This window comes from Nipponia nippon, unplaced genomic scaffold, assembly GCF_047370975.1.
Source record: "Nipponia nippon isolate SJK-2023a ecotype South Korea unplaced genomic scaffold, ASM4737097v1 scaffold_6, whole genome shotgun sequence".
Taxonomy (NCBI): domain Eukaryota; kingdom Metazoa; phylum Chordata; class Aves; order Pelecaniformes; family Threskiornithidae; genus Nipponia; species Nipponia nippon.
In genome coordinates, this window is record NW_028262380.1 from 42655084 (window position 1) to 42682402 (window position 27319).

At 36.8% G+C, this 27319-nt stretch overlaps 1 protein-coding gene across 3 annotated transcripts in view; it reads left to right on the plus strand.

Annotated features, from left to right (window-relative positions):
• SH3RF1 (SH3 domain containing ring finger 1) overlaps positions 1–27319 on the plus strand; it is a 93150-nt gene that overhangs the window by 32417 nt on the left and 33414 nt on the right. For all 3 annotated transcript variants that reach the window (XM_087737679.1, XM_087737681.1, XM_087737680.1), the window contains exons 3-4: positions 20961–21236; positions 22608–22703. In XM_087737679.1, the coding sequence (XP_087593805.1) occupies positions 20961–21236; positions 22608–22703 (372 nt within the window). The remainder of the gene's footprint in view (positions 1–20960; positions 21237–22607; positions 22704–27319) is intronic.

A 27319-nucleotide genomic window follows, 5' to 3' on the forward strand; every position in this document is an offset into this window, starting at 1 on the left:
TCTGTTCTCTAGAAAGTTAAAGCAGTGATCATGTAATTAGAGACTGTATTATAGTGCACATATAGGGGCATAATGTAAAGTTCTGCAGGCAATCTCAGCTCAGCATTTGCTAACTTTGAGGAGTTGAGTCTGTAATGTTACTGGTTTTTAACACAAGTTGTATTTGAAAGGGAGAGACAGTAGAAGAGCTACCTTGTGTCTAAATGTAAGTTGGTCCCAGTGACGAACTAATGAAACTAGTTTTTCTATGTTATTGGAGGGGTCGCTTTGTTGTTCGACTAAAATGCCTTTCATCTTTACATTCCAGTATGATACCAATAGGTAAAGTACAGTCTCTGCACTGTTTTTTGTCTGTCTTCAGAGAGAGGGCTGTTTTTGAATTATTAGTTTTCCACTGTTGCCTGGATGGATGAAGTTAAGCATGACATCTTACAGATTTCTGTTGTATTTTTTTTATCCCTTTGGTAAAAAGGGGCTGGGGGAGGAGAGCTACTGAGATCCTCCATGGGATGACACTTGTTGAGCCAGTTACTTGGCTGTCAGAAGTCTGGGATCTTATCAGTCCAATTTGTGAAAATTATAAAACCTTTGCACGATTTGTATTTCAATCTGTAACCAAGGCAAAATGATAACACTTTCTGAAGCTAATGAGAAAAGTTGTCTTTAGATTAAAATCCTAACTTGTGTTGCAATGTGTCTTATCATTAGCCTTCCTCTTAAGTATAAAAACGGTGTATTAACTTTGTGGAGGGATCTCCTAACTTGTACAATGCATGCCTTTCCTGTCCTCACCCTCTCATTTTCCATACTTCTTTTCCCATCCTTCATTTCTTTACTCAAGTGCTGGATTAAGTTCCTTATTTGATAAATATTTTAATCAAATAAATTAAAATGCTGTTTGACATAAAAGTTTCTGTGGCTCTGTGGCATCACTGCTGCTTCATCTTTGGACAAAGCATGACAAAATCGAGCTTTTGATGCTTCTGGAAGGGACCAGTGGAGCACACTAATATCCATCACTTACTTGATCAGAGGAATTGCTGAGCTCCCTGAGGAGATGGGTTGCTGCTCAGTTGATGTGGGAGGTATACGTCTGGGTATGGAGTGCTTGTGCTATGGAAGCATCTTCAGAGGCCTCTTGTTCTAGTCTCAGATAGACTACTTGTCCAAAACCTTTCCCTACTCCGTATATGGAAACAAATGCGGTTTCAAGGGCTTTAAAGAAATAACAGTTGTGGGTTGTAGTAAATGCCAGACAATAGGGATCAGCTGATGGTTGGAGAGTTAATGATGTGAAGTTGGTGTCTTTGCTGCAATAAACTAATTGCTGGATATAATATAAAAAAAAAAAAGTTTCTTTAAGTTCAAAACTTCAAGTTCACTTTAAGAATTTGTTTGGCTAATGCTACAGAAAAAAAGAAATTGGGGGGGTTAATCTACACCCTTAAAATGTAGAGGGTTAAGATAACAGTTTTAGAAGTTTAATAGTTTCTTTTTTTATTATGTTGCATGTTTTGGAAGCTTTATCAGGATGGGTTATAAAGAAAAGTTATTCTTACTAGAAGACTTTGGAAACAGCTATTAATTTTATGAAGAGTAGAAGATAAAATTGAAGACTGGAGAAGTAGAAAACCCTTAATCTGTAAAGTAGTTAACTATGCCAGGGATAACCACTTGTAGCAAAGACATGAGGGGGGAGAATTTGGCTTGTACTTGCAGTCACAATGATAGTACAGGTACTTAAATGGAGCTGCAGCTAAATATAATTTTTCACCTACTGGATACCAAACAGCCATCTGAGAAGAATCTTGTTGCTTGAAATAATTTGTAGAGTTTTAAAACTCTTGGAAACGTGCAGATTTCTTCAGTTCCTAAAGTTAAAAGACAAAACTTAATTTCTCAACTGCTACATTCAGATCTACAGGCAAATCTTTTTGTATTATGACCTCTGTGTATGTGTAAATATAAAAAAAAAAAAATTAACATGTTGGTAAACTGGCTGGAGACAGCTAGAACTACATTCTGTGTTATTTTATACAGTCTGAATATATTCAAAGTTTTTCTGACTCATTTTTCTTTTGACTCTGTATTTTATTGATATAATCTCAGAGGATTAAAGCTAAGAAAATATATTAGCATTATATATATTAGCATAATTTCATTTTTGTATACAGTAAAACAAGGCTCAATAATCCAACTTTGAGTTCTTATTTACTGGGCTAACTTGGATGTAAAACTCTTGTAAAAAGAGAAGAAAAGCTAACTTCAGTAGCCTTTTTAGTTGAACCTTTGTTAATGCAATATGATGCATGAAGAAGTATCATTAAAATTTTTTGTGGGGAGATGTAATGGGAAAATAATCTATCTATGGTTAGGTAAAGCAAGTAGTTTACTACATTTTGTGTTCCAAAACATCAACTGCATTTTTTGAAAATCTAAAATTTGTGTTGTGGATGACCTGATGGATGATGTCATCTTTGAAGATAAACTAGACTGGGATCCTTTGCCTTCCTCTAGATGTGAGATCTTTCTTTAAGGGGGCATTTTGAGTGGGAGAAAATAGTCAGTTCTTGTAGAAGGCTTTAAGTATATCTTATATATAAGATTTTAAGTATAGGTTTTTTTCTGCACCTTTTCTTGAAGTTCATTGGCATGATAAGACATGGTGCTTTAGAAGCAGCCATTACCATCTCTCTGGTATTTTTAAGACATAAACCTGCTTCACTGACTGCAAAGCCATATTGATGTAACAGAAAGTAACAATTCGGAAGCAGCAGTAAATTATTTCAGGTGAATGACTGACAAATTTAAAGACTTTAGATACAGCTTGAGAAAACATACCAAGCTAAAGTCAGTAAGATGTGGCTTGTACCAGAAGCTGTAAGGTGAGCTTTCATGGCAGTATGTGGGTAGTCCTGGTCCTTACTAAGAGCCAGCTAAATAATGAGTTGCTCCTAGTTTTTCTGACCTGCAGGGGTGCTGAGGCTCCCTGGCACTGTGCAGGATGGGGTTTGAAAGCTAGGCAGGTCTCCTAATCTGAGCAGCCTGTCAGAAGTCCTTACGCTCGATGGTCACCCTGTAACACATTTCACAAATTGAGACGTGCTGTATTTTTGTGTGGCGAGCGAGTTATGCATTACGATAGGAGACGCCTGTTTTATCCCCTTTGTAGGGAAGAGAAGCAGCCATTGCTCGAGTAGCCGCTCGGCTGCTGCGGTCTGGATTCTGATTGTTGTCTTATGCGGTTGGGTCTGCCTGTTACTCTCCTCTTCCCCTCTCAGCTAGGAGCTTTTTTTAGGGAGGAGGCTGGATTTGTAACTCCCTATCAAGGCAGATAATTTTATTGAAAAGTATAAGATTATATAGACATTAATCAGTGAATGAGGCAAAGCTATCAGTGTGTGCTGGGGTAATCTGGCCGCACAGGTCTCTTCTTTCCCTAGAGGAACCAGGTGAATCCCATTGCCTCAGCTTGTGCACTGAACCCAAGTGAAAAAAAGAACTGGTTTTGCTCCTTTGCTCCTTTGGCTAGGGGAAAGTGGAAGACCATCTACATGATTTCTCCAATTTGTGCACATGTAACTTTCTTGAAAGGCATTTCAACTTGAAGTCTCCTCTGGTTAAGAAGGTTGCTTATTTTCATTAGACGAAGATTTAGGCCTGTACCAACACTGCAATGACCTGTGATGCCTCTTCATGTCCTCTGGTCCCATGGTATTTGGGGTTTGCTGGTGTCCCTTATCGGTCTTGTGTCCCCTTCCAGCCAGCTGGAAAAGGGACGCCTGTAGCTGGTGTCAAATTATACACGTCCTCAGCGAGCAGCCAGCAGCACAGAGAACCAAGCGGAGGATGGCACTAATGTGGCACTCTGCCTTTTTATGTGCCTGCTTGTTTTAATGCAGCTTGATAGAGAGGGGAGTGGAGCTGGCCAAGACCGCAGGGATTCCTTTTCAAATGTAACCAAGCTAAAAATTGCCTTTGGCTCCATAGCAGGCATGGAACGTTTCATACAAATCGGATTTTTTTCATAAAGTCATGATGGGATCTTGGAATTTTCATCCACATTATTAAAGTTTATATTCTAGCTGGTGTTTAGAGCAGATGTTAACAATAACAATTATTGTTTAGAACAAGTTTCCGAAGTATGTGTGGCTTTTATTATGGCTGTCTTTGATATGTTAAAAGAAAATCAATTACAAGCTTTTGAAATACATGCTGATTTGTAATGATGACAATGCTGATTTTTAAAATACAGTTCCTTCTGATATGTTTTCATGTTAAGCTCTTCTGTACAATGTTCAAAGACTCATGTTGAATTTAAACAGAAGACTTTTGTGTATAGTTAAGTTTAGGGGGAATGTTACAGAGGTAGATTGAATTGCTAAGGAATATTTTTTTAATTGTTTCTTGTATTTAAATAGGATTTCACACAGAAGCTTTCATCAGCTGCAAAGAGAACTTAGGAAACCAAACTGTATTACGTTACTCATCTGGAGAAGCTTTTACTTGTAACTAGTTAGTGGTGTATTTGCAGAGGCCATTTAAGGTAGCACTGTGTTTACCCGCACAAAACAATTTAAGTACATTCCTAGAAATGTCCTTTTTTTTCCTTTTTTTTAAAGCAGGGGAGAGGAGAGGCAATGTCTGACCTGTCATAACATCTAAATAATTTAATTGGAAAAGCAGGCTGTCAAACCTTATGTTACTAAACTGTTGAGCAGTATACCTCTGCAGAAACAAATAGGAACATGTATTTAGCACTCCCAACTGAAAGTTTGGGAAGCACAAAAATAGTGTGATGCACGGAGCACTGGAGACACCATCTTGCCAAGGTTGGCCATTTTTATGTAGAGCTAATTATTTACTGTTCATCTGGAAGCTTAAACTAAATATAAGCTGCTAATGTAGACTTAAAAACTGTGAGGAAATTAAATTTGAACACTTGAATAATGAGATAATAAGTTTGATTTCCTTCTAGGCAATGTAATAAAATTGCAGTGTATTTTGCCTGATGCATGGATGATAAATGAGGTTTGCAGAAGCGTGTGGATGCAACACAGCAGAATACTTAGAAGCAGTGTGGCGTCAGGCTCATTTTTTCTGAAGGGTAGAGTATTGTTTGTGCTGCAGGATGATCATGCTAATGCCTAACCGAAATGGAGACATGTTACAAGAAAAGTGCCCTGATATATATGCCACGAGAGACATTTATTGGGGTTCCCAAAAAACTAAATATAAAATTAAGACATGCTTTAGAAATTATTTTAGTTTTATTCTATACAGACCTTATATATTCTTAAGTTTTTAAATATCGTCAAGAATTTATGATAGATTATCAACATACTATTAAAATTTTTTTCTGTTTCTTTGTATTTGATTTGATACTTTGGAAAAAGAGCTGTAGTACCCTTGCGTCTGCATCTTAAGCTGTGTTTAAATAGAACATCCATGGCTGCTTTTTTTGCATTTATATTTCCTCCTCAGTCTGCAAAATTTGCGAGTTGAATCCAGGGAACTGAAAAAAGTAGTTTCATGTGGAAAGTCTTACAATTTTAGTAAATAAGGATTCCTGTTACGATCATTATCACAGAAAGGTATTCCTTTGGCCTTTCCTTCCTAAATTATATAAAGACTGTTAAGGGATCCAGAGAAAACTTTAGTCAGGTCTATTAACAGGGAAGGTTTGAGTTGCCTGTAGAGGAGACAAAGCATGCTTTGAAAGGTACGTGGCAGTATGTGGTTTGCTTGTTTCTTTCTTGTACTCTAGGTCTCATAAATAATGTTAAAGACTACTTAGTCTTTGTTACCAGCAACTCAAAGCATTGCGGGGGGGGGGGGGGGGGGGGCTTCCAAACTCACATTTAAAGAAAAGAAAAAAAGTCAAGTTTTGAGGTAATTTGGAGGTAACTTTAATTTAACTTTCAGATTTTGAAACTGCAGCATTACCTTTTTGGCCTTTTTTTGTAGCTAGAAGAGTTTTAAATTTATTTGTGAATACATCAGAGTATATATATTTACATAACTGTAAAGCCTGGAGTTTTGAAATAAATACTAAAATCAGAAGACTGAAAGTCACAGAAACTGAAATGATGTGACCGAATTATGGAGGCACATGAAAATTGGCACAAGTGTAATTATCCATATGCCAGTTCTGCATAAATATTGCAGAACTTGTGCTCATGTGACTTGATCCTTCTTTGATATTGAGATCTTACTTTGGTACAGTGCAGCGACATTAACGGTAGCATTAATGTAACCATTCTGATTTGGCAAATCCCAGATTTCAGAATACCTTCTCAGAGTTTGCTTCCAAAATAGAGAATACTGGAAATATATTTCTTTAACTGGAGTTACCTGCAGATAGCTGTAAACAACAGCTTGTTGTATTGGAAGGATTTTTAATGCATTTAGGAGTAGACCTTCACAGGCTGTCTGTATTTATTCTTACAGTCTGGCTTCTGCCTCCTCCAGGATTCATAACTGATACAGATGATGAAATAGGATCAGTGTGACTTTGTAATTGAGAAAAGTTAATCTATTGGGAAATGTGAGAAGACCTTAAGTAGTATTGGAAGGAAGAAGAGAGCAAAGAGAGATTATATGTAATTAGCTGTCAACTCTTTAATTTAAACTTTAAAAAAGAAAAGAATTACTTACTCCTTAAGCACTTAATGTAATATAAAGGAAGAAGTGTCTCAAACTGAAATTCTTCAGTATAGTAGTCTTATTCTGAGCATCCTATGCAGCTTATATTAACATAATGTTAGTTTCTAAAAATATAGATAATTATTTTACTTTACAGAATGTATTGAAACATATAAAATATGATGGAAATATAATTTCCTAGTCCAGGAATTCAGTCATTTTGGGCTGTCATAATGAAGTTCAAGACAAAGTATTGGTTGCTTAGAAAAATAGTAAATTATGTTCAGTATAAGCATGTATACATACCTGATTTATATGTTTGGTGATTCAAAAGGGGCTACTTTCCCAAAGCTGAAAAAAATAACGAATTTAGCAAAAATAGTCTCGCGTAACAAGTGGCAGAAAGAAGGAATAGCAATTAATACAAATTACAGCTTTACGTAATCAGAAGCGTGATGGTAAATAATGGGCCACAGTTACCATGAGTTACACAAGTACTTTAAGAAGCATCTAAATCTTTCTAGCACGGTAAGCCAGTGGAAACCTCCTGATGCAAGGGATAAATTGCTCATCTGTCGATGTTTTCAGTTTAAGACTTGGTGCCTTTCTGGAAAAAGTGATTTTCTGCATCGCAGGCTTAATGGGCTCTTTAGAAGCAACCTTAAATGCAGGCTTTCAGGCAGTGCAGGGACAGACTTACAAGCCAGCTCTGTTGAAAGCAGCAAATTTTGGACAGAATGTGTCATGGTATACATCAGTATTTCTATACTGTACTTTCCAAAACACTGTCTGGGGTCACATCAAATCCTAAACCTCAGCCATCCTACAAAGACAGAACAGAGTTGAGTGAATAAAGAGAAAAATTGGAATGTCAACAAAACTTGGCAAGAAGGACAGTTAGGAGAAACATGGGGATTTGATGCTTACAAGATAATTTCTTTCACTTTGAGCTAAAGTCAGTCGGTTGAAGAGTGCCTTGCAGGAAAGCTGAATGCGTGTGACAGCAGCATGTGCATTGGCCTAATATCAGCGTTGTCGTACCATATGCAAGTTTTGTGCCTACATGAATATATATTCAGGGCTTTTTATTCAGGACAGTATTTCTGTGTCAGCACCAATTCACACAAATGTGCTGAGTGGAACAATTACAAAGCTGAGGGCCCTGTTAATGCAGTTGTAATTCACAGGGGTTTTACTATACGTTTGTGTTTCTTTCAAGAGTAGTTGATCAGTTTGCAGCTATATAAATAAGGTACAATCTCATACAAGAGCTGAGAAGAACCACCTCCATTAGCGGTGGGCCTTAATGTGCAAGCTGTCCCACCAAGGTGACAAAAAGTGGTGGAGTTGCGGTTTATTTGAGTATCCTGCTCAGGGAGTTGTCTTCCATGAGGCCTTGCTGGAGTCTGAATCAGAGACCTTTGAAGCAGGACGACTGAATTCTGCTTTCCAAATATATCTCAACCAGTTTAGTAGCATGAATAGTTAAGAGGGAATTAAAGAGCCGTCAGCCTTTCATTATCCTATCTGATTCTTAACTCTTGGCTCCAAAGCAGTGCTTTCCCATAATAATGCATTACGATTGAACCGCGTAATTAAAATACTTTTTATCTAAATGAGAAAGTTGTACTACTTGTAAGTTGTTCTTGAGAATTTATTTGTGGAACATAATTATTCTGTGCGTTCCCTGTTAATGTAAGTATGTGGTTATTAATTTGCTCACTATGGAGTCTCAAAGGCAGGAGGTCCTTATGCAGTAGGACCTAACAGGCTCCTTAAAGTTTTAGAAGTCAAAATTCCTCAAGAAGTGCATGGTCTCAGCCCTGTGGAACAGCTTACTATCTCCTACAAAAGTTTCTGATACCTAGTCCCTTCTTCTTGTTAGTGATTTTCTCTGAGCAGTTTTACTATCCTTAGGAGGCAGGTTTTGGAAAAAATCTGTCTGGATATCATGGAATTAACTTTCATGGAACAAACTTTTAGTGGGATTAACCTGGCTGGAGTGAGAACTCTTCTAATTATTTCAAAGAAAACATTGAGATCATAGCATGTATCACGTTTTACAACCAGAGGACTAAAAACTTCTTTAGGCTGGGAAAACTTTGCCTGTATCTATATTAGCAAGTAATCTGCAGTGGGAATGGCTCCATGGAAGAAAAACAGTGGGTGCTGACGACTTAGTGGCCACAGCCTATATTTTTTTCAGAGGTAATATATGGAGCGGACTCTACTCTGATTCCAGGGAATCACTGTTGGAGCACATCTTCCATTTTAGTTTCATCAAAAGTAGTGCAGTTCCTATACTTTCAGACTGCTCCAAAACGAAAAAAATATGTACAAGAATATACTACTTAGTAAACTTTGTCATACATATAGCTACTTGATTAAAATCATTATATAGAAGTATATATTTTCATTTATGGCATGAACACACAAATGAAAATGAAAACTATGATCAGATCTGAGACAGTTAATAGCATAAAATGTAAATAATCCCCTTCATTGGGGAAGGAAAGTGGTCATTTTCATTGAACTGGATAAAAGAATGGATTGTTTCTTTTGTGTTTATATCATAGACAAATGGAAAAAATTACCTTCCTTAACTTTTCCAAATACTTGAGAGAAAAAAAGAACCTTGCATAAACTTGTTTTTCATAGACGCAGAGACTGGTAAATTGTGGTACAAGTCCAAGAGATACTTCAGATGTTGTTTTACAAAATGACTACAAAGTTCTCATAACATTTGGAGAGGTGAAGGGCTTTTAGGAAAACGCATATGACAACAGGATAGAATTGCTATTAAATTGTTGTTTGAAGTAGAAAGGATGTATATTTTGAAATAGAAGACTACTTTCAAGAAGCAGCTTTCTGCATATAATGCTCAAAGCTTACCATTTTGAGGTAGTGTCTACCAAATACAAAGAAGGTGAGGGAAGATTTCCCAATGAAGTCATCTGTCAACAGAGAGATTTAATCTGTGTCACGGCAGCATAGTAATGATCAACTTGTTACTTTCAAATTTCCACTCTTTCCGCGGTGACCGCAAACGCGGTTGCTGAAAGACCATTCATTTAAGTAGTTTAAATGCTTCTAGTTTCTGTGGCATGGTGAACTCTGTTGGGTTTGTTGTAACCAACTAATAATATGTCAACAGTGCAAGTGGACTAGAGGAGCAGAACTGCTGTAAGCAAACGCAGACCAACTAGGCCTCCCTGGACCTAAGGTCTGGTAATTTTTCTGTGGTAAAATATTGAGAAGTGAACACGTTATCCTTTCAATGTAAGTCTCTCATTGCCTAGCATTTCGAGCCCTTGTTCACCTGTCATGCTTAAAACCAAAATAACGTAAACATCTTGGATAAACAACTGCATTTGAAAGCAAAATGGAAAATCCTTTCCTGTCTATCCTGAAATACCTACTTCTACTTTGCGTACTCCTTATGGAACTCTGCCTGCCTCTGATGGTGGAATTACAATAATGAGAGATTCTGCTGTATTCGAGCTGATAGTTTTTGTAAAAATTAAGCACTCCTCTACAGTGAAGGACAGTCTAGAGCCGGACAGCTTGGGAGAAAACTTGGCCAAGATCTACTGGAGTAACTGACTTTGACACCTTGCTTAAGTATTAGCTCCCACCTAAAACCAGTGGCAACTCTTAATGGAATAGGGGACTAATTAACATAAACAGGTGGAGCATGGTTTTCTGCACTACTTTACAGAGAGGTAGGCACATATGGCTGGAACTTTGTCAGCCGCTTAAGGAGCAGAGTAATGTCGGGCCCCAGGAGAGCCAGTTCGTCTTCAGGGTCAGGGGCAGCAGGAGGTGGGGGGCGATGGGGTGGGCTCGCAGGAAGGCCGGGCCGGCCGAGTGGGGAGCCCCTCGCTGAGCTCCCTTGTGGAAAGGAAGCGTAGGGATGGTGGAAGTGGGGATGGATGACGCTGGAGGAACGCAGAAACACTGAGCATGTAGGTATGGGATTAAGAAAGGAAAAGCTCAGGCAGAACAGGGGCCAGGAAGGTTATGGAGTCTGGCGGGAAGGGCTTGTAAAGGTACAGTGACAGCAGAGGGGAGCGTGGTGATGCAAGGTATGGCTAGGAAATGTCTACGTACCGATTCAGACCCAATAAACTCAAGGCATGTGGGTCAGTTTTGTTTTCTACACTAATACTTTTATGCTAAAATGTATTAATCTGAGCAATATGAAATGTGAAGCTTAGTACTCTCTGTAGGTGTTATGGGTTCAAGCCTGTTCTAGCAGTACTACCCTGAGCAGAAGGCTCATTTGCACCAGGCTGTTTTGTCTCCTCTTACAGTCTGGCTGAAATAACCAGGAGGTGCAAACTCGAGCTTGTCACTGCACAAGAGATAAATGTTAACGTAGCATTCTTCTGGCTCACACAGCTCTTTTGTTATAGTAAAGAGCATACAGGAACATTTATCTTGCAAAAAAAATACATCATTTCAGCTAGGATTAGTTGCCTTTTCAGAAGGCCGACCAGCTGCTTCAAGTAGAGTACCATAAAAATGTTTTGGAAAAAAAATATATATTCCAGGAAGCTTCGAGGCATGAAAAATTTAAAGGATAAGTAAAAATAAATAGCAAATGGAGTTTGTCATTTACTCTGTGCGTGCAGCGGAGGTATATTTGTGTATACTACAGTGACAGCTGAAATTGGCACCTTTTCTTTCCCACAATAGGCAAGGGGCTGTTTGAAATCAGGATACTAAAGGAATTAAATTGGTTCCAAAAGCATTTCAAGGGAGTGAGGGGGTTTCAGGAGGAGGAGGACATGGTACCAGTCCCAAATCAAGCTTAGCGCAAGTCCCTCCAGATCCTGGCAACAAGAGTTAGCAGAGAATACCTGAGAAGGATGTGTGACAGTGATGTCATGTTCATCCAGAAGGTTGGACAAGCACCTGAACATTTAGAAAATAGTGGAAGTGATGGAAAATAAACCTAAAAACACTTTCTCAGCAGGTAGTAGAATGTCAGATGCTATCTCAGATTTTTAGAATCAAATTCAGATAGGAGAGCTGTGGGTGGTTACTCTCTTTTTTAATATCGTTGCCAGGGTCGTTTTAATTTTAGACCTTGCACTGTTTTGGCGGGGAGTACAGTAACACTTGATCATAATGGAAAGCAAAGCATGCTCAGATAAAAAGTCATGCCTGTCAACCTTGATAGGTTTTCATCAAAAAATGCAGCAACCTCTTCATTTGCAACTCTGTGTTTTCCCATTACCCAATTTTTGGCAGCAAAGTATTTGGGAGATTAAAGGAATGTTTCTTCATGCTGATCTCACCAAGAGTAATCCTACCAAGTCACTCCCTTGTTCAGAGTCATTTGCTGGCTTTGCTCCTTCTGTATCATGTTCAAACTCCTCACCTTCAAAGCACAGTAAGTTTGCTCTTGGCAATCTCATTTCTCATTTATTCTTTTCAATTTTTTTCAGTCTGTCTTCTCACCTGGAATTCCCTCTCCTTTTCTTGGTGCAACAAGTAAACATATTCATTTTCACATCACAGTGAGGGAGGCTTCTTTACGTTCATTTTCAAAGTGTAAAAACCTTTAGACTGATACAGAGCATTACTCTTTAATTTTTTACATTGTCGATAAACCCTCTGGAGCTTTTGATACTTGTGTTAAAATATCAGCTCCCTGAAGCAGGGATGGGGCCTCCTGTGTTCCATTGCTTTGTTGATAAACCAAGTGTTCCAATCTTCTGCATGAAGTGGATAAACTTTTTTTAAAGTGAGCAAACAGAATGTGTTTATTAAGGTGATTTGTAAAGTGGTGTTACAAAGTGCGGATTTGTGAGAGAATTTTAAATGTGGTCAGTAACATAGATCTACTTGTCCAATATCGATGGCTTGCGTTTAATGCAAAAATGAAAGAGAAGGTATGTATTGTGATTAGCCGTGTTAAGACTGGTAGATGACATAGATATTTCTATTTGTTTCTTACCACTACTCCAGCATAGCGCAACCTAGTGGTACCCCGTTAATAATGGAACCTTTTCTAGGTGTTAGCAATACCCTATGGTGTTCTGTAGACTCCCTTTTATTTCTTTCTAATGCAGTGAGGTTTTGTGTTAATGTATTAAAAAAAAAAAGAAGAGACTGTATTAGACAAAAGGAGATGTTTCTTAGCATTGCAAGATGGTTCCTTTCTCCAAGATTGCTGTTGCCTGTGTCCCTATATCTTTGCTAACAACTACATATGCTGTGGAAATTCTTACCAGCTGTCATGTACAGTATGTCTGCCATACTGACTATATAGATTACAGCAAGATATTGTTTTGTGACTGTTTTGTTAAATTAATATGTTTTTGTTTTTTTTTCTTTCTGGTGACTGATAAAAGTTGTTATAAGGTTAAATGACAGTTCAATTAGTAGGGCAGATTTCGAATTACAACGGTTGCAGTTATTGATCCTTTATTTGTTTGTGGAAGAGTGTACAAAGGTCTGCAGCATCTCTAGCTGCCTCCCATTAAGCCAATGGGACAGAAGACTATTCTGAGTTTACATGAAAACTTCTATTTAATCTGGACTTGGAGCTCAGAATGGCACACATCTTGCTTGGGAATTATTTGGCTGTTTAAGCAATTGCATATATGGTGTTTGAGAGGGAGAGTAAATTCCAGATAACTGTATTAGAAAGATAAGTATGAATTTAGGCAGCAGCAAAAGAATGCCAAAGATGTGTAATTTCCAGTTTATGTGGAAACTAAAATGAAGACTGAAAAGAGAAGGCTACACAATAGCCAGGTAAGAATGAATTTAGGGAAAGAATCTAACACTCAGATGTTGTCTGTATTTTGGTAGTTTTCAGAGGGGGTTTTTTGCCTCTTCTGTAGTAACTGTTTTGTGATTTTATGTTCCTATAACAAACAAACAAAAAAAAAGCAAGTGATATTTAAGAATCTGTATTGGCACAGGGAAGTCGGCACACTTCCCATAACAGATTTTGGATGGGGAACAAATAGTTACGATAGGTTGGTATAACAGCTTGTAAGAGCAGACCTTTAAAGCAAATCATTGCTTTTGGAAAGAACTATTTTATATAAACACCTTAGCTCTACATAGTGCACACTTTTTGTTTAGATTCTTACAAGGATCTGTTTTTTTCAAAGCAAAATGGTTTTGTAGTAAACAATTAATCAAAAGGGTTTTAAAGAGTCGGAATGAAATTGTTTGATATGCATTGGCTTTCCTTTGCAAAATCAATGGGAATGCAGACCCAAATTCTCTTCTGCATCTTGAAAGCTACCTTCTCAGTTTTTCCTGTGCAGACCAGTTTCCTCATGCTTCTTGTTTTTTTGCCTGTGGAAAGAAACAATCTTTAACCTGTCAAGTGCATACATTTCAAATATTTGGGGACATGCAATGTGCAGGATATAATTGTTTTCTCCTCTCCACTTTTTCCTACTTTTTACTTACTTATTTGGTTATTTTGAGAGCTTAGTTTAGTGGAAAGTGTTCGAAATTTTCTTTACTTAACAAACCTCAGAAAAGTAAATAGCTGAAAACTTTGCATTTCAGATAGGCAAAGGAAAGCAGGCAGCATTCTGAAGACACTCGTTTTTTCATTTGAAAAAAAGGTTTTCAAAAACACAGGTATTGCACAAAAAGGGACTGGGCTAAGTGCCTTTGGAAAGCTTTGTAAATGTCCCTTTCTAACCTTCCATATTATTAGTCTGATTGCTTAGGCCTTAAGGCAACATTTTTAAATTCCTTTCATTTTCCCTGTATTCCAGCTTTTAATTTCAAAACAACTTTGTGGGAGAGAGTTGCTCATACTTATATTAAACAACCTTATATTTATTTCTTGACATCAGACAAGAAAAAATGCCAAAATATTTTCTTCTAAAAGCTGTTAAGACAGAGGAAGCAAAAAGGACTTTCATAAACTGGCTACTTTAAGTAGGTCATTGATAGTTTACCTCAAAAGAACACATAAAATTGTTTACATGAGGAGAGGAGCTACCCTTCTATTACAAAATATAGGGTTTCTTTGAGCCTGTCCTGTGAAGATCTTTTGCAAGTTACCAAGAGCAAAGTTAACTGATAAAGTCCTCAAAAGAGTCAGGCAAAGGGCTCTAAGAGTGCTTGGCATTTCAACCTGCGTTAAATGGCTGAAACCTGGAAATTAATAAAGAGTGTTCAGATATGTCACACACTATTACATGTAGAGCTAGTACGGGTGTTAGTTATCATGTATAAGCGTTAGAGAAAATTTACCCTATTCTGTAATAGTTAGCTAGCAGCAGAGAAGCTTTGCAGATCTGCTAAATAAATTTTAACTTGATGGTCAAATTAAATAATCGTAAAGATATCATCCCATTTCTTCATTTATCAAGAACCTAAAATTTTTACTGGTTGCAGTTGTTCAGCTTTTCCAAAAGCATAACAAATACGTTGGCTTGATTGTGTTTTTTATCCTGCATCCTATTTTTTTCCTACAGTAATCTTTCTTCAAAATGATTAGTTACGTACGTCATGGTTAAGTTACACACAGATGGGTTTCAAACCTAGTTTCTTTAATCGGGGTAACCTGGCTAGCTAGTTTCCTCTCGATGCACCATCTCTCCTACTTCTATTAAAATAAAAAACTGTACCAAGCTGCAACTCACCATATTTGAATATGGCATTTCAAAACAACCACAATTTTTTTTACTGTTTTAAGTCAAATGTTTGGTTATTTATTTTATGTGTGCTGAGAAAAATGAGATTTAGTACAACTATATCATTAGAAACTACTAGAAATGAATATACTTACGAACATTAACATTGCTCACTTCCTTAATCTAGTGAACTGTCATATAAAAAATACTGTTTCACTGTATTCAGTACAGCAATAGTAATGCAGATTAGATGGTACCAAAAGTTTGGGTTTATGGTTTTTGCAGCATACTGGCAACTTGAAACAGCCTCCTGACATAAAAATATCTTACATTTTTATCATTCAGATAGCAAAGAGGCACTTTAACTAGAAATAATTTCATTTGCACTGACGACCTCTGCAGTTGTCCAAGATAGTTCTGATGGTAGAAGTATGTAAAATTGATTCCACTAACAAGTTAGTGTCAGATACAGATTAATAATGCTTGCGTTAGCCTTTTTTTTGAGCAAATATGACCTCATTTGTATTGTTTCTTAGATGAGAAAAATGAATGCAGGGAGCCAGCTTTTAACGTTCTTCTTGGGTTATGGAGACACTTTGTGTTCTGGAACTCAAAAAGAAACGGGGAGACTTAGTTTCAAATATTATTGCCTCTAGGTTGGTGTGTTCTGCAAAACGGAGTGTTTAATTTGTTCAGGTGAAAGCAGCATACCTATAGCTTAACATAGGGAGCGTGTCTCCTTCCTTTGGAAGGAGATTCTACTGAAGGAAACACATCTTGTAATATAAGCAGTTTAAGAAGGTCTTCCGTGAAGTATTCGTATAAGCTCTGTGTCTCAAAATATGTGAAAATTTAAATGCAGGTACAGAAAGAACAAAGGAGGCTGACACAAAGAAAATGGAACTAGACAGATCAGATGGCTTTAAATGAAGACTTGAAAACAGGCATTGGAGCCAGCAAAATGAAAGAGACATGAAAAAACTATAGGTGCAAAATGGGGTGTTCTTGCACGTAGGACTGGACAGCTTGGTAGAGGCCAAAGAAGGCAAGAAAGCAAAAATGCACATTAAAAAAAGTAATAAAAAGGATGCATTTGAAAGATTTGAGTCAAGAAGGCAGCAATATGAAAGAGAATGGAGTAGAAGATTAAAAGAAGCCACGTTGTCATTCAGAAGGTTTGAATGACTAGGAGTCTGAAGAGGCAATCTGAGGTATACCCGTGCCTACTGGAGAACGTACACGTAAAGAACTCGCTCAACCCAAATCTGCCTTGCAAACAAGTTGGCTGCAGCATATTGACAAACCGCTTTCCTTATGTAAAGCAACTTTTCTTGGCAACCAGATATGTCTTACAGTACTGATTCTTTGGGGGAAAAAAAAAGATAGACTGATAAAAGCACTTCTGTAGCACTAGACTTACTGTACTTACAATTGCTGTGTAATGGGAGATTTTTCGTAATAGTTTCTCATCTTGTCTTGATTGTTAATGTGACTGATTTAGGAACTGCACAGAAAATAAAAAGGTGAAGAAAAATCCTTTTTCTGTCTTTACTTGTAAGAAAATTGCAAATAACTGGTGATTATTAAAGATCCTCTTATAACATGGATCAAAACGATAGTAACTTCCAGCTTTTAGGTTTTCTGTAAAGAAAGGCAGACGTTACTTAGGACAGCTAGGCATAAAAACTGCTGCTGAGGTGTCTGAGCAGGCCAGAGTTTTTTGGAGTCTGATAGCACTTTGGTTGTGCACATAGACAGTTTCAGAAATCTTTTTTGTCTGTTCTACTACTAACATAAACAGTTCTTCTGTAAAAAGATGACTTCCTGACCTCTTGACACTCAGCGTCTGAGAACCTCAAACAGGTGAAAACGGCATAGATATTCCGGGTAAATTCAACTGGTTCACAGGGAAGCCCAGGCTACATCCCCGTCTCACAGCCGGAGAACAGGGAATGCCTTGCTTGCTTGGAAGAGTGACAACTGCAGCACTGCAGCGGGGAGGCTTGCAAGGGAACAGAGATGCAGATGACCCAGTATCTGTTCCATTCATTTCCTTGGGAGGGGATTTACTATTTTCGCTACTTTAGCTTATGCTGTTTCTCCAAGTGCAGTAAGTTATACAATGAACGCTGGTTTATGCCAGTGTAAGCATATTTACATTTGGGCTTCTGCCACAGAAACTCCTTTTTAAAAGGAAATCAGATCCCGTGTTTCTGTGCAGGCATAAGTTTCTCTTGGCTTCGGCTCATGAAAAATACATACAGTTGCATATTGTCCGTTAAAAAAATAAGAGTAAAGTTCGAAATAAGGTGACTGAAGACAAAGTATAAATCCAAAGAGGAAAATTGTAAGTGAATATTGTAGGTTTCTAAGGCAAAATATCTGGGTTGGGAGAAGAAATCTGAGGGATCCAAACCTCATATATATGAATGCATATGCATTTTTTCATGTTCTCGTTAAGCCATTTGTTTTGATGTCATTATATATTATTCATTCTATTTTCTTTAAAGGAACCTGGCACGTGAAATGTATGTATATCCATGCCTTAGCTAAAAATTAATTTAAGCAGTTTGTATATCAGCAGTAGCATTAGAAGTTCAAATATTTTTGCATAAGGACTGAGGAAATAATTCTAAGAAACCTATTTTGTATGGAGTCTTTGAGTTTTATATTTTAATTTCCTAAAATGTTTTTTGTCTCTTTTTTTTTTTTTTGTTGTTGCTTTCTCAAAGAGCTGGCAGTGTAAAGGGCAGCTGTAAACCTAAGAGTAGGCTGCAGAGTTTTTCTTCCAAAGCCTTCCTTTCATGTTTAGCCAAGTGAGAGAGACGGAGTGAAATGTAAACTCCGGCTCGGCGTATCCTCGTGGCCTTCTCTCCTGGTGAACAGCCGGAGGGGCAGAAGGGGGGCCAAAGCCACCCAAGGCTGCTAACCGCAAGGGCCCGGAAGGTTGCTCAGAGGAGGAGGAATGCGAAGATGGTGCTTGAGGGCCCTTGATACCGTACCCATGAGAACGGCGCTACCCGTCGCACCCGCTCCTTCTCACTTCATCTTCCCTCTGGGACAGAAGGAAAAGGCATTCGCTTTACGTCTCTTCCGAGTTGTTTAACTGTTTCTCTTTAATCCCTGGCAGTCTGACTGAGAACTAAGTGTGTGTTTTGTTGAACTTTGTTCTGTTTGAAATTACGGACTGGAACCATTTTCATTTAACGTGGGAGACAAGCTTTGTAGAAACTCAACCTATACACTGGGAAAGGAACTTCCTATAACATATAGACAGATGTTTGTACGTTTGAGTGAAGGTTTGTTCATGGGAGGTGTTGTGATAAATTGCATAAAGGCAATATCGAGTTCTAACAATTAAATGACGACTAGTTGATGAGTTTGATCACTTTGACATAGTCTGCTGCACTGGCACTCCTGGTTTGTTTTAGTTTAGCTTGTTTTTAAAAAGATTTTTTTTTCCAACTGTATGTTATACACACAGCTAATCTTAAAGGACTTCCTCAGTATGGGGACACAGAAAGCTTTCTCCCGAGGCAGCGGGGTGATTCCTGGGAGAGCTCCAGCTGTTCCTTCCAGGGCAAGAGAGATGCGTGTGTCTTGTAGTAGCCATAAGTGCCTGGGGCCCTTTTTCTACCAAGTAATTCTTTGACTCATAATCACTGAAGGGCTGTAATTTTTTTTGGTTGGTTTGTTTGTTGGATGGAAATGGATAAGCAAGCAGCGTTTCCTCTCTTGTGTAGAAGCATGTTTCTTTTTGCTTCCAACCTGCTCTCTCTCCCCCAGGTCTCTCTTTGCACTTGTCCTTTCTACACCTACACTGACTGCTTCCTTCATTCTCTCTGTTTACTCTGCAGAGAGCACATAGGACTAAAAAATACATGCATACAATATTTTTTAGTTCTTCCATTGTGACCATGAATTTCCCCCTCAGTCAGTTGGGGCCCACAAATTCTCTAGTTCATGTTTTAGTCCTTTTCCCTATCCGGGTTTATATAGAGTATGCCAGTGGTGTTTACATTCTGTACTGATACAGTTAAGTGTGATTGTAAAGAAAAATATTGCTTGCTTCAGTCTGAAGATCACCAGTTTTTGTGAACAGTTGCATGGATCCTGCTAATATAATAGTTCTAGTACCCATCCCAGATGCAATAGAATGAATTGTGATTTTCCTGTATTCATGTGTAAATCAATCTCATCTGTACCTATGTATATACATATGCTTTTCCTTTGACTGTTTGGAAAGAAAATTGTTAAATAAGCTAATCTTTAAGATATTATTTATCCATTAATGAAATTATTAATGTTTATAAAGTCATACACAAAAATTAAAGATGTCCAGACAGATTGTATTATATTGAAAGACAAAATTTTAAGTGTTTAAATGTGAAATAAATTATCAAGCACTTTGTCTTCTGACCAATGAGACAGACTCAAAGTGGTAATTCCTTTCGAGAATTTCCTTGCATTGTATGTGTACCTCTTGGGATATTGCAACTGCAACTCCAGTTTACAATCTGAACTAGTAGAAGACTTGAGAGGAGAGACATACCATGGGGTAGATGTGGCAAATAATATTGCCAACATTGAATTTTGGTAAAATTTGTCTTTTCAATAAGGGATAGCGTTAAAGCTGTGAAATGCTGTGCTCTAGTTGACTATAAATGCTGTCTTTGCTATGGAAAGACTGTCTGAGTAATGCAGGTTACTGCTGTTTGCATCATTAAAGGGGGTGAGCTCCCCTCTAGGTATTTAAAGTTGGAGAGAAAAGAGAGTTTTGAAGGCAGTAGCCCTAATACTGGAGTTGAAGAGTTTTATGGCTCACTCTTGCAAAATATAGAGGCACAGGCTGAGCAACTAAAAAATAATACCTGCAGTGTATATAAGGGAGGATGACACTATTATATTGTAATCCTTCTGACTTGCATTCAAGAGCAGCACCAATGACCTATAATTTTCAGATATTATGGAGGAATCAAGTGAAGAAAACCCAAGGATATGCACCTTCAACAGATTTTTTTTTTTTTTTCCCCAGTAATTCTTTTTAGCCATGTTTTTAAATAAATAATTAAATTAAAAGGGTTGTTCCAGGATCAAATATCTCACATTTAATAAAGTGAGACTTGTTTTTCAAGCTGGAAAACACCTCCCTTATGTCCTCATCCTTAGCATTATGCGCCTGTGAAATAAATAAGGGGAGGAAAATAATAAGAAAGTCAGGCAGAAAACATACCTTAAAGGTCTTATAGTAAATTTGTTATTTTGGTGCTGTATTTTCTTGCAGCATTTGTCTGTCAGATCTCTCAAGTAGTCGGGATACTTTCCAGTTTGTTTGGGTTTTTTTTTGGTTTTGTTTGGTTGGTTTTTAATGTGTAAGCTTAGTGAATTAGTAAATGAGACCTAAACTATTATCGTTTTTTGCCTCTCTTGTGTCTAGCAACGTTGTAGCATTACTGAAAATTGTAATGAAATTTAGGAGGATGTTAAGACTGTATAGAACTGAAGCTCTTCCTACACATTTGGGTAAAATCAGTAGAATCATTGCAATAAAATAATTTTATTATGTATAATTTTACTTTGCAATTTTATACAGTTTCATTCATAGTCTCCCAAAAAATGTAATATAAATTCTATTTAGTAATACTCATCTAATTCTAGTGTTTTTGTTTTTTTTTTTTTCTTCTTCTTTAGGGTGTACCTCAGTTACCATGTGCCAAAGCATTGTATAACTATGAGGGAAAAGAACCTGGAGATCTTAAATTCAGTAAAGGAGACATCATCATTTTGCGTCGACAGGTGGATGAAAATTGGTATCATGGAGAAGTCAATGGCATCCATGGCTTTTTTCCTACCAATTTTGTTCAGATTATTAAACCTTTACCTCAACCTCCGCCTCAGTGCAAAGCACTTTATGACTTTGAAGTAAAAGACAAGGAAGCAGATAAAGACTGTTTGCCATTTGCAAAGGTAAAAACAAAACAAAATTATTATTTTCTTTTAATAAATTCATTCACTTGGATAAGAAATAAGACTATTGTGTAGTCCTGTCTGCATTTTTTTTAATGGAGCTGCACAAATATGAAAAAGGCAAGTAATTCTGCAGGTATTTCTCCTATGTTGATTAGTTTTGCCTTCCTTCTCTTGCTAAATTACATATAATTTCTCTGAGGTTTTATTATTGAGAATGCAATTTTTCATAATTGCAGTAGTAATGTTTTTAATTTATGAGAAATAACCCATGTTATGAATTAAAAGTGTTCCATCTTCTAAAGAATTACTGATTTTAAACTGTTGAAGTTGGTACTATTTTCGGCTTTGCATTTAGTAAGCGACATTTTTAGGATCTAGATACCAGACACAAAGTACTACTAAACTTTGTCATTCCATAATATTACTAATTGTCTTTAGGAAAATGTGACGGTTCTTTTTATATTGTTTCTATTGTAATTAATTTTCTGTCTTGCAAGGCACTTAATGATACAGAGTTTTAACAGGAATCAGAGCTGTTCCTTTTTTTTTTCAGTTTCTGATTCTTTAGTTTATCAAATTGCACAAAAATGTTGCAAGATCAAATGTGAGCTAATCACTTTTCTAGCCTGGCCTATTAAAAATGAAAAGGGTGGCTAAAATTCTAAAAAGGAAAAATATTAACGTGGACAGACAATGGTTATTACAACACAGAACAGCAATACTGTTGAGGATGATGGGCATTAGGTTGCATATTTTGATTAACGTGTTGGCAAACTGTTGTGGTTTTTTATTTAAATCTGCAGTCTCGCTTGAGTAAACATATATGTTTCCAAATATTTTAACTTGCATATCTCTGTATAAGCGAAAGCAACGTTTAATGTGCACGTCAATCCTTTTTCTATGTAACATTCTCAAAACCATAACTAATCCAAATGCTCTGTGTAGATGTGAAAGAAATCATATCACTTACCAGTGTTCTTAAGTACTTAAGTAGAAAAGCAGCATCTAGGGAAGATTAGGTAATGAGTCAGTTGAGAAGGAAAAAGATTGCGGTTCCCTTCATTAATGCCAAGGACTTAAAGGGGGGCTGATGAATACCATGGACTGAACGCGGCAGGAAGTCTGGCACTAAGGACAAAGTCAGATGGCTGAGATTAGCTGTGGACAGTTAGCTGAACTCTGACAAAATAGGAAAAGGAATGGCTGGACCGACTTCAACCCCAAAAGTGGCATGTTCCTGTTACGGAGCGCCTTCTCTGCGGTTCTTGTCCATGTGCTGCCTTCTCTGATTACCCGTGCGTTATGGAGGGAAATTAAATTAGAAGTTTAATTAGAGCTGGGAGACATAATTGCTGCATGTTCACACAGGATGATGTTCTGACTGTAATTCGCCGCGTGGATGAAAATTGGGCAGAAGGAATGCTGGCTGACAAGATAGGAATATTTCCAATTTCATATGTTGAGGTGAGTAAAGCTGGGCCCTCAGTAAGGTTGTGCCCACTGTGTATTTCATTTTCTAAAAGGAAAAATAATCAGTACTAGTGATGATTCTAAAATAACCTGAAATATAAATAGTCTTAGACCTAAAATAATCTGTGTGCTTAGTTTGGAAAAGTTAACTACCTCAGTAGCTGAATCAGTGATTTTTACTTAGCTATCAGCAATTCAGAGAAGTAGTAAGCTTTGCTCTGTCCCTAACACCTGCCTCTCAAAGCCAAATTAGCACAACTAGAAAGTCAGAGAATATAGGCTGTTGTTAAGCAGGTAAAGCATTGACTTTTACATCCAAAAGACCCTTACATAAAATCTTCTGTATCTTCCTGTATTTCTCATATGTGATATGCAATTTACAGTGAGAGGTAGCAGTTGAGAAAGTTTCCCCAACCTTTTAAGGTTTAAGAGTTGAAAGCTTCTATATAGAAAGACATAGGTGATTAAGAACAGTATGTACAGCTGCAACAATGATTATTAAAATTTGCATTACAGAAAGATATAGAGGTTTGGAATAGTGTTTGTCTTTTTCTGATAGGTATGGCTATGGATACTTGGTAGGATACACTTCTCCCACCGAAGAGATTTTATTTAAATAAATGAGGTAGAATGATGAAAGAAGAAAGTATTTCCACATTACTTGTGGGATGAGAAATATGTACCTCAGGTCACAGAAGAAATGTGTAACCATACTAAGAATCAAGTCAGGTTTTATTAATTCAATTTCTGAATGCCCTGATGGGATGGGAACTTTTTAAAAAATGACTGTGTTCAACCACCATAGAATTTTTTTTGAAAGGGAAAATACGTATATTCATTTGTATATGTTGATGTAAAGATCTGTGTATCTGGAGATAGAATTTTTCACATGACTGAAAAAACAACAACAAAACCAAAAGGGTTTCAACCTGCTTAGTGCAATTCTGGCTTCATTTTAAGAAGTTTTAAAAGCCAGTTTAAGAAGTTCTTGCCCCTGGCTATTCATTCCTAGCTCCTTGCAATTAACTGCCCCTTCAGTTCAGCCAGTAAACGTATTTGTGGTGCTTTTTAAAACTAAATCACTTAATTTAGCCAAGTTAGAAACCCTTTCCTAGGGCTGCCACTTGGGCTAACTATTTAGCTAACAAATCTGTTTCCATCTCTACAAAAGTTTGCAAAATGGAGATATACTCTTGAAAAAAAAAATGTAAAAATGATACTCGGTCACAGAATGTATTTCACTGTTGATGTTTTCAGACAAATTCCATCAACTAAGAAAACATATCTTCAATTAACCCTTTTCAAACAGGCACAAGCACTTGAGTACATACTCACAAATCTCTACTAAAATGATATGGGAAATCTAGAACGATAAATAATACCCAAAGAGATAGTTCAGATCAGATAGGTGTTTTTTTTCAGTATATACTAAACTGAAACACATGCTGTGGTGAAGAGCTGTGAGATATGCAGAAACCTATCAATTTGAATTTTGAAATACGTGTTTTCTGAGATTATATAACCATTGATCTGGAAAATACACAAACAATTGATACAAACAAGTATATCAAACCATTGTTACATATGTTATTATTAAAGACACCAAAGATGAGAAGTAATTCATATTTTTGAGGTATTTTTTATATGGTATTTTTAGTTGTATTTCCCAATCCCGTAATCATTGCCTATTTTTGTCATAATGACAGACATATCTTTGCCTTGTGTATGTTAGTCCACTTTTTTTTTTTTTTTTTTTTTTTAACGTGGGTTAGTAGCTGCATTTACTGGAGGTTTTCTGAAGTCATTAACTTTAAAATGAGTGTAGTCTGTGATGTTTATTCTGTAGTATAGGTCTGATACTTGTGATGTTTATTGTACAGGTCACAGGATAAACTTTAGATATGTTGAAGTCCATGGAAAACTCTGATTATATTTGAGGACAACTTTTTACCTGGAGAAACATTTTATGATTCAGGGATTGCTAGTCTGGTCTATTCTTTCGTATCGCTTTCACTTACTAAATCTGTGGTAATAATAAAAGCTAAGACTAAAAAAAAACATTTTGAAAGGACTTTTAATAGTGATTCCATTAAAAGTATAGTTTGTTAACTGAGTCATAAAACATTACGTCTTTATCTGTAGACGCATAGCACTGTGAAATAATTACACCTATCTGCAAATGAAAAATAAATAATGCAAAACATTGCAAAAAATGAAATTTATTTTCTCAGAAGTGCTAAAACCAAACAAAACTTCTCGTTTTACTAGATTAAGACCTGATTAACATATCTAAATTACTAGACTTTTGACTGATGGAATTTCAACGTGCGTACATTAAAAGCAGGTCAACCAGGTTCTTGCACAGCAACGAAATAAAATGCAGTGAGTCTAGAAACTGTATGATTAAGTTCATAACACTTACGCTTATCTCTGATGCAAAAAAAAAGATTAATCAGAACTAAACAGATAGTATTAGAATATTTCGATGTGGCATACAGTTCTGGGTACAATATACATTTCTTAGAAAGACCTCAAATTTGACATTTTGATGTCGTTTAACACTTACTAAACACACTCCAAATCTAAAAAGTATTTAAATTTTTACAAGTTATTCAGCACTCATACAGAACAACTAGAAAAATACAAGTGCCCAGAATATAAAAAGAAAAATCAGGGAAAAGGAATGACTTTTTAATCAAAATACCAGTAGAAAATAATGACAGCTTTTGTTTTCCCAAGTTAATGTGAAGAACTGGGAAACACCTTTGTATTAATCCAGCTCCTCTAGCTTTATTTATAAACAGTCTTATAGAAATGTAGGGGAAAAAAACCCAAAATGATCTAAAATGTTCACTGTAGTAGAATTTTAAGTTCATTGTCATTTTATACTACTGCATCCATCAGTTAACATGACATTTTAATCAGTGAGAACATAAGTTTTTATGTACCTAGTGTGTCAGGTTGGTTTTTTTTATTAGCATCTCGTCCTGTACCATACAGCAGTGTTTCAAAACATATTCATTTTTTATTGTGCCTATACTTTTTAGATTGGATTTTAGGCTGGATTTCTAGCATGGTCTTTTTAACGTAGTACTTACTAGTCTAAAAACTTTGTCTGTCGCTGTTAAATGATGTGACGTGATTTAAAGTGCTCAGAAAAAAAAAATCAGACTTTTGTAAGAATACTAACTCAGAAGAATAAAATAAAACCTTTTATGGAAGTTTCTTCTACTTTTTGACTGGTTTGCCTGTCCAGACCTTGAAACAGAAAATTTATGTAAAAAGTAAATGTAGTATGTTATAACTGAATAGGAAATTATAGTCTAATCCCCACTATATTTGTATTTGATAATCTCAATGTTATCATTCCAGTGACAACTTCTGAGCATCATAGTTTCGATTAATTTCCCTAACAAAAAGTGCAATAAAGAACTATTTCATTTGCTTCGAAAATTAATATAAACGCAGCGTTGCTCGTGATTGTGATCTCTTCAAGATTTGCAAAATGATTCTTCCGCTGCTTTGGATAAAATATATTTGTTCCAAAACTTTAATTTCAAAGTTGAATTTAGGTTTCTAAGCTATTGCCTGTCCTCCAGGAGGAGGCTTAGCAAAGTCAATAATGTCAAATAAGGACAACGTTTACCTTAGTTCCACTTAGACATTACTCCTTTGTTTGCAAATATATGTGAAAGTGAAATGTTGTCTAGAAATTGGAATTTGACTAATAATAGTGTTGGTAACGTAGAAAAATAACTCCTTGACATATGGTGATGTAGTAAAATTGCATAAATAAAAATTCTGGATGAATGTGAACAGAGAGATCGTTTAAGGGAGACGATGGTGTTTTCACTTAATTTCAGAAAGTGATCATCTTTAAATTCTAACTATCTACGTGTGAGTGAAGAACACCTGAACTCATTTGTAGAATCAGTACAGTAAAGCACAACTATAAGAGACCTCGAAATAGGTCTTGCATGGTAGTCTACTTGATAATTTCTGCAGGCGGCTGCAAGCAGGCAGAAACCTGTCTGCTGGCCTCGACCCCTACCACGGCACTGAGGCACGGCCCAGCCGGCCCCCTCGGTCTTGCCCCATTTGCAAAGTTGTTCTGTTTCCTGGGTTTTGGCGGGAAGAGGAATTCCATTTGAGGCTACCTGGTACAGCAAAGATTTTGTTGAATGGAAGAAACAAACAAATGTGGAAGTGAAAGTTGAAGTAAAGAAGCTTTAGTTCAAATACGTCTGTTCAGGAAAACAACTGATGTAGAAAATGTGGGAATAGATACGGGGGTATTTGTTGCAAAAAGGAGTGCTGTATTGAAACACTTCATAGCATGAGTGGGATGCATTCCCATGGTGACCTTGAATGGTTGCTAGCCGTTTCATTGGAGAATGCACGCAAGTTCTTCGTTTCTCTTCTCAAGGAAGAAGTAAACTGCACTCTGCAAAATATTCTGCAACTATTGCTGTCCTCAGGTTGCTTCTAAGGCCAGTAATCAGTTCACTTCCACGTTTAGGTTTGTGCTACTGTCCTGGGCTTTCTTCTCTACATAAGGAAGCTCAGTACATGGCTTATATTTGAATCAGTCTTGAATCAATCCCATGGGC